The 13145-nt window shown below is 44.4% G+C and overlaps 1 protein-coding gene and 1 pseudogene across 11 annotated transcripts in view; one reads left to right on the forward strand and one right to left on the reverse strand.

Annotated features, from left to right (window-relative positions):
• Positions 1-327: 327 nt before the first annotated feature.
• ELMO1 (engulfment and cell motility 1) overlaps positions 328-13145 on the reverse strand; it is a 335641-nt gene continuing 322823 nt past the window's right edge. For all 10 annotated transcript variants that reach the window (XM_083468793.1, XM_083468798.1, XM_083468796.1 and 7 more), the window contains 3 exons: positions 7823-7902; positions 5322-5399; positions 328-1522 (listed from right to left, as the gene is read on the reverse strand). In XM_083468793.1, the coding sequence (XP_083324919.1) occupies positions 1322-1522; positions 5322-5399; positions 7823-7902 (359 nt within the window). In that variant the 3' untranslated portion in view covers positions 328-1321. The remainder of the gene's footprint in view (positions 1523-5321; positions 5400-7822; positions 7903-13145) is intronic.
• LOC310690198 (small ribosomal subunit protein eS24-like) lies at positions 11376-12833 on the forward strand (annotated as a pseudogene). The gene has a single exon. The product of its transcript is annotated as a small ribosomal subunit protein eS24-like (transcript).

Raw genomic sequence — 13145 nt, forward strand, 5'->3', positions numbered from 1 at the left:
GCCTTGGTTTACTTTCATACATTGTCTACAGCTATAGACCTGCTAGCACCACACGGGGCATCTGGATTTCTTGGCTGGATTACGTAGGTTCCTCTGTGTGGGGCTGGCAGCTGCATGGTCCAGTTTTGAGGTCTGGATGGTCCCTTTCCAGCTCAATTATTCCACAGCTAACAGTCGTGAAGACTATAGCTATTTCTTTCCAGCCTGTTGTAACAGCAGGATGTTTTTCTCCCAACTCACACTTGTCCTGCCTTCCACCCACAAGGAGCAGAATAGTCAGAAATGAGAATGTACAAGAATCTTAGAATAAAGACAGAATTCCAAGAATCAGCACAAGTCCAATTTTATTCAACAGCAATTCTGATGGGAATGTTGGTGCATATTTCATCTCCAAGGGCAAATGTTCCAGGTACCAAACGGAAATGAACACACAGGTAATTTTTGAAAAAGTACACACAATACTATTTTGTTCTTAATTAAATATATATTTGGCAAAAACAATTGTTCTGATGTTTTGTACAAAACCAAATCCCTTGGAAATCACATGTCTATACGGAAACCTGAATACGTAGCACTTTTCGGTATCTATGGCGTCTGCCGCATTTGCACACAAAATAACCACAATCCCGCTCTGGGCAACCTTTTTGTGATATATAAGTACACAATAGGGACACAAAACAGCAAGTGGCTTCGTTGAAAGTGTGGAAATCACGTGAGGGAGATATTGGGTTAGAAATGTTTCCAGCAAAGACCTGTAGACTCATCGTCTTAAGAAACAGTTACGGGATGTAGCACAAATGGGGAGGGTGCTGGTGTTAAGGGACATGACAAATGGTGTAGAAGCTGAAAGCAGTGAATCATCTTCGTTTTCATTTTTGGTCACCTCTTTAGCTGACTCCATGAAAAGAGACCTCTTGCCGTCCTCCACTTGCAGAAGACTTTCCTCTTCTCTGCTTCCAGTTAAAGCACCTGCAATGCTGGCCGTAGTCTGGGGGTGGTGCGTTTTGTCCTTTTGTTTGGAATGTGTATCCCAGCATTTCAGAAAACAAGGAAGTTCCTCTTGGTTCGCCTTTCAGGTTGGAATGTTCACCAGATCTTGCCCAGTGGTGAGGAGAAGTTAATGCAAAGCAGTGTTTTTCATTAGCAGCGGGGAGGACGGTGCCAAAGGGAAGAAAGCAAGAGGAAATAAATGTTTTGCATCCCCCCCCCCAAAAAATGAAGTTCAATGTGCATATATTGTTCTCTTCTTTAGAAAAACCAAACAACTCTCCAGTTATAGCACTTCCAGTTTAGATTGCAAGTCTCAGCAGTGTGAGTAGCTTTAGTTACAGTCATATACAAAGTCATAGTTGCTGGGTTCCTTTGGAATGGGTGGGGGAGCATCTGGGATCTGTATGTTTTCCAGATCCAGGAGGCGAAGCTTTATCTCCATACTGAGCAGAGTGTCCAAGTCATTACGCGTCAGTTCACTCATCATATCCTTTCCGAGAAGGGCATTTAGGCCATCTGTCCACACACAGTACTAGAAGTGAAGGGGGGAGAAAGGGAAGGAAGAGCTGCGTTATTCTGCCTTGCAGAAGTGCATCAGTCTGCAAAAGCATGCCATATTCATTGTAGTCAGAATGTATAAATAAAGAGTAGAAGCTCTGTGTTGAAAAACATTTTGGCAGTCTGGGCCTAGAAGAGAAAGGACGATGACGACAATGACAATGAGGATGCTAATTATTATTAATTACTTATACCATTGCCATCTGACTGGGTTGCTCCAGCCCCTCTGGGTAGCTTCCAACATAATAAAAACACAGCAAAACATAAAACATGAAAAAAACTTCCCAACACAAGGCTGCCTTCAGGTGTTTTCAGAAAGTTGTGTAGTTCTTTACCTCCTTGACATATGATGGGAGGGCATTCCACAAGGCAGGCACTACTACTGAGAAGGCCCTCTGCCTGGTTCCCTGTAACTTCACTTCTTGCAGTGAGGGAAGGCCCTCGGCGCTGCCAGAAGGCCCTCGGCGTTGGACCTCCGTGTCTGAGACATTCAGTTATACAGGGCCACAACCTTTTCGGGTTTTAAAGTTCCTGACCAACTGAATTGTGCTTGGAAACATACTGGGAGCCAATGTAAATCTTTTAGGACCAGTGTTATAGGGTCCTGGCAGCCACTCCCAGTCATCAGTCTGGCAGCTACGTTCTGGATTGGTTGTAGTTCCTGAGTTGCCTTCAAAGGTAGTGCCACATAGAGCGCATTGCTGTAGTCCAAGCATGTCCCACTCTGTCGAAACAGTGCGCAGGCAAGGTCTTGGCTGGGGTACCAGATACAGCTGGAAGACAGCTGCCCTGGACATAGAATAGACCTGTGCCTCCATGGACAGTAGTGAGTCCAAAATGACTCCCAGGCTGCGCACCTGGTCCTTTAGGGGCACAGTTATCTCATTCAGGACCAGGGACCACCCCCTGCCCCCCCAAACAGTACTTCTGTCGTGTCAGGATTCAGCCTCAATCCATTAGGCACAATCCATCCTCCAACCATCTCCAGACACTAACACAAGGACATTCACCTCCCTCACTGGTTCCAATTTAAGAAAGAGCTGGGTATCATTGGCATATGGATGAACACCCAGCCCAAACCCCCTGATGATCTCTCCCAGTGGCTTCATTTAGATGTGAAAAAGCATGGGGGAGAGGACAGAACCATGAGGCACCCCACAAGTGAGTGTCCAGGGGTCTGAACACTCATCCCTCAACACCACCTAAGATAAAAATACTATCTTAGGTTATTATGCAGCCAAGTTACTTTTCTCAGGGCAGCTTCAGATGTTACGCCAAAGTAGGGAAGAAGGTAGTGGTGACTTGTGTTTCTAGGGTAAATGTCTAAGACAGCACCTCACACATTTCAGCTGTGGCATAGATGCGTGTGAACTGTATTTCTATCTGGAGCTAATACATCATTCTCAGTTTGGGGGAAATGCGTCACTTGCCATCAAAGACATGACAGTGGAAGATCCACAACTGGGAAATGTCCAAAGTTCTCAATGGATCAGAACGACAGTGAAATAATTCTGGGGATGTTAAGTCACCTCCTGGGACTAACTTCTTGTAGGGAAGATGCAAAAAACCCTCTGCATCCAGCCTCTGGCAGGGAAGATATGCTATGGTCTAACCATCCCATGCTGGCCACTTCACTTTCTTTCTTTTGTGGAAGAATTGACTTGACATATATTATTATTATTATTATTATTATTATTATTATCCAGCGCCTCTTTTCTTATTGCAGAACTAGCTTTAGTTTTGGATTCACTTGTTCATCAAAATAAATCTGGGGCAACTAACCTGGGAGGGCTCATCATTTTAAGCAGAAGCCTGATATGCTATTTCATCAAAAAAAAGAAAAAGAAAGAGAAAAAGGTAAGCACCGTTAAGTCCAGTCGCGACTTGAAACAAGGTAAACTGACCGTTAAGTCCAGTCGCGAACAACTCTGGGGTTGTGGCGCTCATCTCGCTTTACTGGCTGAGGGAGCTGGTGTTTGTCCGCAGACAGTTTTTCTGGGTCATGTGGCCAGAATGACTAAGCCGCTTCTGGCGAAACTAGAGCAGTGCACGGAAATACTGTTTACCTTCCCGCCGGAGTGGTACCTATTTATCTACTTGCACTTGGACATGCTTCCGAACTGCTAGGTTGGCAGGAGCAGGGACCGAGCAACAGGAGCTCACTCCGTCGCGGGGCTTCAAACCGCCGACCTTCCGAGAGTCAAAACTGCATCAAAACTAGCGCACTATTTCTTCATTTGGGGTGTGTGTGTATTTATCCATCCATATTATGAAAAATGATGGAAAATGATGAACGCAAATGGAAAGTAGATGCAAAACCGTATAATTAGTAATACATGATACCAATATAAATTCTTTAGATTATGTCATTGGCTCTATTTTGGGAATTGTGAGGTCTTGCATTGCCCTGACTGTTTTAAGAATCAGAATTACGTCAGTGTCGCTGGACCTTTAAAAGCTACACTCTGGATGCTGGGTTCAGCTGTGAATATGAAACAAACATTTCCCCTCCTTTAAAAACAATAATGGAAAACTGCAGCATCACCCTGAAGCTGACAGTTCCAGATAAACACGGGCTAAACAACTGTTTTAAATCAGCAGCCGTCCTAGGGGATTTCATGAACAACCATCAAATCCTATTCCATCAGCCACTCAAATTTCTTACTAAAAACCGTTTATGCAACTGTGAACAAAAGTGCTTGAATGGAGCTGTCTAAAAATAAAGATTTCAATCATACTGGCCTGTGTCCTAGTTTACAAGTGGAAAATTAAATGAGCCATAGCAGTGTTTTTATCATATAAAGGATTCTCTTAGATTCCATGCCGAAAGATGAATTTTAAATTTAGCTGACCGTGTGTTACAAAATAAGGCTGAGCTTAAAAATAGCTAGAGCTCCCGGTGTGCAGCGGCAGGCTGGGTGGGGGATGAAAAAATCGTTATATGAACATGACGAGGGATGAAAGAGGACAAAGCCAAACAGAATGTGCTCCATACACATTATTTTAGAAGAAATCGTCCACACTGTAGTTAAAGAAGAGTTCTTGAAAGTCTTTGGCTGGAATTCACTGTAAATAGCATGGGAGTCAAATAAAAAGAGGTGCTTTGGGTGAAGGATTGTGGAATCCACCTCAACAAAGAATAGCCCAATAGAGGAAGTCCTCTTTGATTTTGCCTCTGCACTTCCCTGAACGTGGCTTCCACTGTTATATTTACGTTTTCTAAGAAGAGGATCTCAAAAAGCGCTATATCAAACAAAATAGCAGTTCAAACTTGACCAGGTGCTACACTGTTTCTTCTCTTTCTTCAGCCTAGTCTGGGACCAAACCGAGGAATGGAAATAATAAATCAGGACACTCGGTGGCAGCCAAGATGGTAAGTGAGGCTGGACATGAGCAGAGCAACTTGGGGGGAGAAGGTGAGCCCTCAATCTCTTCGCCACCTGCCTTTAGGAAGGTAGACCGTGGCTGGTTTGCGCAAATCACGGTTTAGTGTGAATGCGCAGGCTGCCAGAGAGAAGCTCACAGCTGCTTTGTGGACCTTTTTGGAACATTTTTGCTTGGAACAAGTTTGTCTTAGAACATACAAGGATTGGCTATAACCAAAGTACCCATGATCAGCTAAAGAGCATCTCGGAGATCTGTGGAAAAACCACAACATAGTCTTAGCTGGTTCTTCAGGAATTCTTGAAACTGTCCAGTGCTGACCAAAGTAATTCAACAAGGTAATCTCTCTTTTTCTTTTTAATACACAAATAGAATCACACACGATTTACCTCATGCTTGTCAGGGGCAATGAAATTTAGCTGTCCATTGGAATCGTACAAGATGGAGAATGCGAGCTCAAGCACCTCCTGAAAAGAGACAAAGAAATATTTACCGGAAAAGGGGCCTAATATGAGTTTAACAAGTTTCCTAGGCTTGGTTCACACACTGTGATAAGTCATAGTGTAACCAGTAATGGTTCTTTTAGGTGGACAGAGCAGCCTGCCTGGACAAGGCTGGGGTGGCACAGGGTGTCAGCGAGGTTCAACGCACTGGCAGAACCCATCAGGCGCTCTCCCCAGTGCACCCACTGACCTCACCACCCTCCTTAAGTTGCCCTTCCCCAGTAAGCTGAAGCAACACTGGTGTAAAGGTGTCTGTCCCACCGCATGGCAAATTATTGAGCACAGCACCATGTGAATGAGAAGAAGAAGCCCTGGGCTGTGAGGAGGCAACTGGACGTACAGGTAACTCACAAACAGGTAACTGCTGTATCAAGCAGTTGGTCCCTGACCTTTCTCGCCCTGATCTGGCCACAGTGATCCATGCGATGGTTACCTCCAGGCTTGATTACTGTACAGTGGTACCTCTGGATATGAATGGGATCCATTCTGGAGCCCCGTTCGCATCCTGAAGTAAATGTAACACGCGACTGCGCGTGTCATAGAATCATAGAGTTGGAAGAGACCACAAGGGCCATCGAGTCCAACCCCCTGCCAAGCAGGAAACACCATCAGAGCACTCCTGACATATGGTTGTCAAGCCTCTGCTTAAAGACCTCCAAAGAAGGAGACTCACGTTTCGCCGCTTCCGCGCATGCATGTGACGTCATTCTGAGCGTCTGCGCATGTGGCGAAACCCAGAAGTAACACACTCTGTTACTTCCGGGTAAACTTGAACCTACTTCAACCCGAGGTATGACTGTAATTAAGGGCTGCCCTTAAAGCTGACTCAGAAACTCCAGTGGGTGCAGAATGCCGCGGTGAGGCTCCTTATGGAGTTCTTGTCGCAGGATCACATTAATCCAGTGCTTTACCAGCTGCACTGGCTCCCAGTGGAGTACAGGGTCAGGTTTAAGGTGCTGGTTTTGACCTTTAAAGCCCCACCTATGTTTTCAATTGCTTCTATTTTATATATAATCTGCCTTGAATCCCTGTCAGGGAAAAAGGCAGGATAGAATTATTATTATTATTATTATTATTATTATTATTATTAGAACCTGTAGTCAAGATTCCCTTGGACATCTTTATTTAAAGGCTTATTAAAGCAATACCAGGGTTGCTTTTTGTTCTGTGGGTTGTATTGTTTTGTTTTTTTGCACACAACGTATTCAGATAATACAAGAAAATAACGAAAATGACATTTACAGTGGGACCACTTAGAATTAAAGCCAATTTCGACGACCGGCAGACAGAAAAACGAGTGAATTAGATTGTGTCCCATCAAGCTATTCCAGATAGCCTTGACATTGAGTACCCAAACAACATTGTGCTTATTTATTGCTAAGCGATCCCTCTGGAAGGATGGAAGCTGTATGCTGGCAAAGGGAGAGATGATGAAACCACCGGTAAGGACATTCTGCCAAATCTATTCTTTGCTTGCGGCAGCAGCATTCTGTCACTTCTGCTCTGCCAATGCATAAACACCAGAGCAGTTGCTATGCATAATGAAGGGCAGAAGGATGAAAATATCCTTTGGAAGTTCTAATCCGCTGTGAAACTTGGGGGAATGTGAACCCAAGTACTTTGCACATAGAAAGAAGAGCCTGTCACTCCATCCAGACACCTCTTTCCAGGGCAACCTGCAACGGGAACGGCTCCTCCATTCGCTCCCGTGGAGGGAACCAGCTCCCCTACATACCCAAGGTGCTTCTAGACATGGGTTTATTGTTCAATCTCAGAAGCTTGAGCACACAGCTTTTATGCAGGGCTCACACTATGTCGTCATCATCAAAATCCCAGCCCTTATTTCTGTTACATCTGGGTTCTCCTTCTCCCCATCACCTAGAAGGGAAACCCTCCCATTTGCCCATTGGGAAAGCTGCTCTTGAAAGCCTGCTTTGAGTGTACAGTGGTACCTCTGGTTACGTACTTAATTCGTTCCTGAGGTCCGTTCTTAACCTGAAACTGTTCTTAACCTGAAGCACCACTTTAGCTAATGGGGCCTCCTGCTGCTGCTGCGCCGCCAGAGCACAATTTCTGTACTTATCCTGAAGCGGTACTTATCCTGCTATATGGCGCTTCCATTTCACTTGGCTTAAATTGGGCATTCATAGAATGGTTTTAATAATACTGTGTTTTCTACTTATGTAAAGATGTTATTCTGTTGGACTCATATGGTGTGTTTTTTAAGTATAGCTACCTGCTTCAAACCTCTGTCATGGAACAAGTTAAAAATAAAAACCTCAAAACGAATTTCACAAATTCTCTGAAGCAGAATTAACAAATGTGCTATTCTGTCAAATGCAGAGTTTTCTAACTAAGAAGTCGTTGCATTTTATTCAAAATGATACCTTGTTTTGTTTTGCTCCTTTCTCCTTCATGTGAGGGCAGTCCTTCCCTGTCACAACTGCTTTTATGTCTGCCACGGGCACTGCAGCAAAAGAAAAAGAGGGGGTGAGAGAGATATTCCAAGGTGTGAAAAAACTGTGGCATGAAACAAGAGGCAAGAGGCAAGACAAAAGCGCTATGTCAGAAGTGACATCCCTTGCACCATTTTCCAGCATCCGAAGTGAGAAAGGAGCCAGAAAGATGAGATTGTATTTATTCAATTTATGTATCATTTCACATAAAAGAAATCCTGAAGGATAACATATAACATGTAATGCTGAAGGATTACAAGGATAACATATGATAGACAACTTTTTAAAAAAACATTAAAATGAAGTTATTTTTGAAGGGCAAGCTTTTTCCAGACAATGAAATGCTGATTTCTGAGGTCAAGTCGTGGCTTCTGACGCAACCTGCCCACTTCTACAGACGAGGTCTCCACAGCTGCATAAAGCGCTGGAAGAAGTGCTTGACTCTTGCTGGTAGCTATGTAGAGAAGGAATAATAACTGTGCCCAGTTTCGTTTGTCTCAGTCCACAGAAAGTACGTCAGGGGAAATCTTTCATGAACTCCCCTCGTATTATTATTATTATTAGTTATTCACTTTATCTTCCCCAGGGCTCTTGCTCCCAACTCAGAAAGCTGCTCTTGAAAGATACAACGACTGATGGTATCAAAAGCTGTTGAGAGGTCAAGGCGTGTCAACAGGAGACACTCTCCTGCTGACACAGGCCACCACACAGGGGAACTAAGGTGCTCTCAGTCCCCAAACCAGACCAAATACCTGCTTGAAATGGATCCAAGAGAATCAGATTGGGTCCTACTCCCAAAAAGTGAGGATAGGAATCCTGTCTAAATGTTACAGGTCTACACGCGTGTGTAGTTATGTTGCTTGTCAGAGGTAGTTTCCATCTGGTATCTATGAAACGCAATCAACTTCCTCTCTAAGGAATTTTTTTATTTTATTTATTTTAATTTTGTTTTAACCAACCCGCCATCACTGAATCTACTCCTGCAGGGCAAAGAGCTGCATTTCCCACTGGAGTAACTTTCAGACCTCACCAGAATCATCCTAGCCAATTCCTACACCCAGAGGCTCCCCCCACTCCCAGTCCACACGCCAGAGGACGGTGGTTCAATACACTTTGCAAAGGCTTGCAGTGGCACAACTCCCATGTCTAGGCTTGTACTGAAGCCCTCACACAAGCAGGCACCAATCGAGGCTGGGGGAAAATAAACACGCCCAAATGAATTAAGTCAGAGAAACAACATTCATAGCTTCAAATGCAAGCCAATTTTAGGCAAAATATTACAACAACAACAACAACCACCACCTGCCTATGTGTTTCTCAGACTGATGTGGAAAGGCTGTGTCAAACTCCCTTGCAATCTATAAATTTTATTTGGAAAGGCTTCATATGGCGCAAGGTAAGCGTCTATCCCCTCTTCTGTTTGAGCAAGACTCAGCAGAGACATATTTTATTTTGTCAGTTCTCTATCCAGGCAACAAGCTGTTATATCTTGCTTGAAATGACAAAGGTTAAAGGTATTATTAATGGCCTTTCTTTGTATAGTAGCCCTCAGCACACAAAACTTATTCATAGGGCCTTAAAGACAAGACTTGTCTTTTAAAATCTCCCCTCTTTTCTGTTTTCCTTTCTGCAAACCCCCCCCCCCTTTCTGCATTCTTTCATGACAGAAGGCGCTCTCCTAATAAAGAGTACCCACATCTAAGGCCAGACACATCGCTGTTTGTCCAGAAAAGTGGCCAGTGAGAACACCAGGGGCACAACTCACTGAACAGCTCCACCATACAAAGCTTCCAGAAGAACAAAGACTAGAGAATCGCCTTCTAAGTTATGGAACGGAGTTCTGTATGCATGAAATAAAGAACGATTCTAAATAAAGGAACAAATCCCTCTTGACCACCAGGGCCAAAGCTGGATCTGCATGGGACATCTAGCAAACTTAATGCCCTTAAAAATGCATAATAATGAACAACCCAGAAAAGATTCTACTACTATGGCCTGGGTCCCTGCTCATCCCACTCACCAACCCTCCTGCCAGTCCCCCGCCCACCAGCCCCACAGAGCTCCCCTTCCCACCCCCTGCTACTACTAAGCTTGTGATTCATCTTCCCAGCCCCATTTCCAAAGCCATGTCTCTTCTGTTGCTGCTTTATATTCACTTTCACCGTCACCTTGATGTCCAACCCTCACCTCCCTCCTTTTGTGCATCCATCTGCCCACAAATCACCTATGGGAGCCTCCAGTATCTTCCTCCTCCTCCCCATTGCAACTACCAAGCATCCTTGTCACCTATGAAGCCACCATTCTCTCCTGTTCTGCAGAACCTTTTATGCCCCTGCTTTCACCTTCCACCCCATTCCCATGCCTCCTAATCCTTTCTTTTACTCAACCTCTGTTTTCACCTTCACTGCCTTTCCCCATCCACTTTTCTCCTTGCTTTCTTAAACTTTCCCTTGCACACAGATCCCCTCCATTCCCATGCCGCCTCCTCTGTCCTATTCTGCAGCCCCCTTTGCACACACACTTCACACTGAGCTATGTTTACTGTATTTTTACAGTCAGTTAGCTTGCTCAGCTAGTGAATGCTAAGTTCGGTTGATGTGTGCTGCACATCTATGCTAATCTCTTCTAAATTACAGCACTGAATCTGGAACATCAGTCACGCTGAAGATGCAGGATACCGAGAATGAAACACAAGATTGTAGGAAGGTAACCATGTAGGAAGGTAACCGTGGTGCTGGGACACGGGTGGCGCTGTGGGTTAAACCAAAGAGCCTAGGACTTGCTGATCAGAAGGTCACGGTTTGAATCCCCGCGACGGGGTGAGCTCCCGTTGCTCGGTCCCAGCTCCTGCCCACCTAGCAGTTCGAAAGCACTTCAAAGTGCAAGTAGATCAATAGGTACCACTCCGGCGGGAAGGTAAACGACCTTTCCGTGCACTGCTCTGGTTTGCCAGAAGCGGCTTAGTCATGCTGGCCCCAGGACCTGGAAGCTGTACGCCGGCTCCCTCGGCCAATAAAGCGAGATGAGTGCCGCAACCCCAGTCGGCCACGACTGGACCTAATGGTCAGGGGTCCCTTTACCTTTACCTTTACCCATGGAATATTTGAGGGCTTTGCATTTTTTATCTCTCACACACAAGGCAGCTGAGAGGTTTAAAACTGGCAATTGCTTTCCTTTTAGTGTGTTTCCCTTCTCACTGTACAGTGGTGCCTCGTAAGGCGAAATTAATCCGTTCCGTGAGTCTCTTCGCCTTGCGGTTTTTTCATCTTGTGAAGCACGGCTATTAGCGGCTTAGCAGCTATTAAGAAAAAGGAAACAAACTCGCAAGAACTCGCAAGACGTTTCGTCTTATGAAGCAAGCCCATAGGGAAATTCATCTTGCGGAACGACTCAAAAAACGGAAAACTCTTTCGTCTTGTGCGTTTTTCGTCTTGCGAGGCATTCATCTTGCGGGGCACCACTGTACTCAAACAATGCCATATATATGAACAACTCCTCCAGTCAAGCTGGTGCCAACTATTATTCTAGCTTTCCTTTGGACCACATCAGTGAGGCCAAGAGGGGTCTTGTCGTCTGGGCAGCTCAGGACGTCCCATACACACTGCCCAGGCTTGCACCCCAAGGAGGTCACTTTGGTGCTGCTAATGTAGCAGCTTGTCTTCTGCCCGAGAGGCACACTCCATTGTCTCTTGAGACAGACAGGCGCCAACAATAAGAGAGGTGGCTTCCATGGAATCTCGCCCTTTATGGGCAGAAGTCCTATTTTGGATTGACGATAGCTCTACCTAGAAGTGGAATGTCAGTAGCAATCTGGCTAGGCATTTCAAAAAATTTTCAGCATGGACTTACATTAGCACAGCATGCTTTCACAGTTAATAGAAGTCTGGACTGGATGAGTGAGTTCAGCTATCAAAGACACATTTCAAAGTTATTCAAGACTGACTGCCTCATCATCATCTTTCATTCCACTCTAGCATTCGGTATCATTTCTCTGAGCACAAGGAGAAGCAAGCAGCTCCTCTCGGCGCCAGAGCCTTAGTGAAGTGATAAGAAACCTTGTCCTAGATTCTGATGAAGGATTGCAATAAAAAGCCTGGAACAGCCGTGAGGCCAATCTGTGAAGCAATGAAAATAAGCGAGTCTGACTATAAACTGGTGCTGTTAAGACACTCTGCTGAGGTCCTTATCTCTGTATCTTTCAGCCAACTGGTGTGAAGGAAACCCCGGGCATTTTCCTCAGGGGACAAACACATTTCAACCTTATTACCTCTGACATTTGTATAGTCACTGAATGCTCTGTTTGAGTGTTTTTAAAATAACTCCTCCCCAACAAGTAGTGCTTAGAATTGCATGCTAGAGTTTAGCTATCAGAGAACAATCAAATTCTGTTTTTAAAAATACTAATTATGGGAGACGCCACCAAGATGAACAACATGGTCACCATCTGAACAATGAAGTTCATGACCAACAGGCTGCTTCAGCGTAAGCAAATGGTGATAGATGTTCTTCATCCTGGAAAGGTCACTGTTCCCAAAACTGAAGTTGCCCAAAATGTACAAGACAACCCCAGATGTCATTTTCATCTTTGGCTTAAGGACTCATTTTGGAGGTGGGAAGACAACAGGCTTTGGCATGATCTATGATCCCCTTGACTATGCAAAGAAAAAATGAATCAAAGCACAGACTTGCCAGGCATGGCTTGTATGAAAAGAAAAAGACTTCTGGGAAACAGCGTAAAGAACATAAGAACAGAATGAAGAAAGTCAGAGGAACAGCTAAAGCAAACATTGGGGCTGGCAAGAAGTGAGCCAGCAGTGGATTTTAAGAGAAATTAAGTTAACCTGGCAGAAAATATATGGAGAGTGTACTGCTGTGTTGCATTCCGGTCAAATAAATTCTGTGAAAACTCAAAAAAATAAATAAAATACTAATTATTGAAGAAAAATCCCTGCTTGTGGAAGAGAAAATGATAAAGTACAGCACAACTTTATAATAGCATTTATACGCTGCTTTCAGTGTTCAGTAGAGGGATTGCAAATAGATTGCTTTGTCTTCATTTTAAAGAAGACTACCCCTAATATTTAATGCAGAAGAACAGGAAGTGTGGCTTTCTTCATCCTTTTCTTGTTTGGTGCTTCCTCCTTATGTTCAAAATTGCCACGAGTCAACTTCTTGGCTAATGAACCTGATGAAACAGACCCAGCCTGTAGTAAGAGGGCTGAGAGAAGTCCCTAAAGGAAGGATTCTAATTAGA

This window comes from Podarcis liolepis (assembly GCF_965112155.1).
Source record: "Podarcis liolepis genome assembly, chromosome: 12".
Taxonomy (NCBI): Eukaryota; Metazoa; Chordata; class Lepidosauria; order Squamata; family Lacertidae; genus Podarcis; species Podarcis liolepis.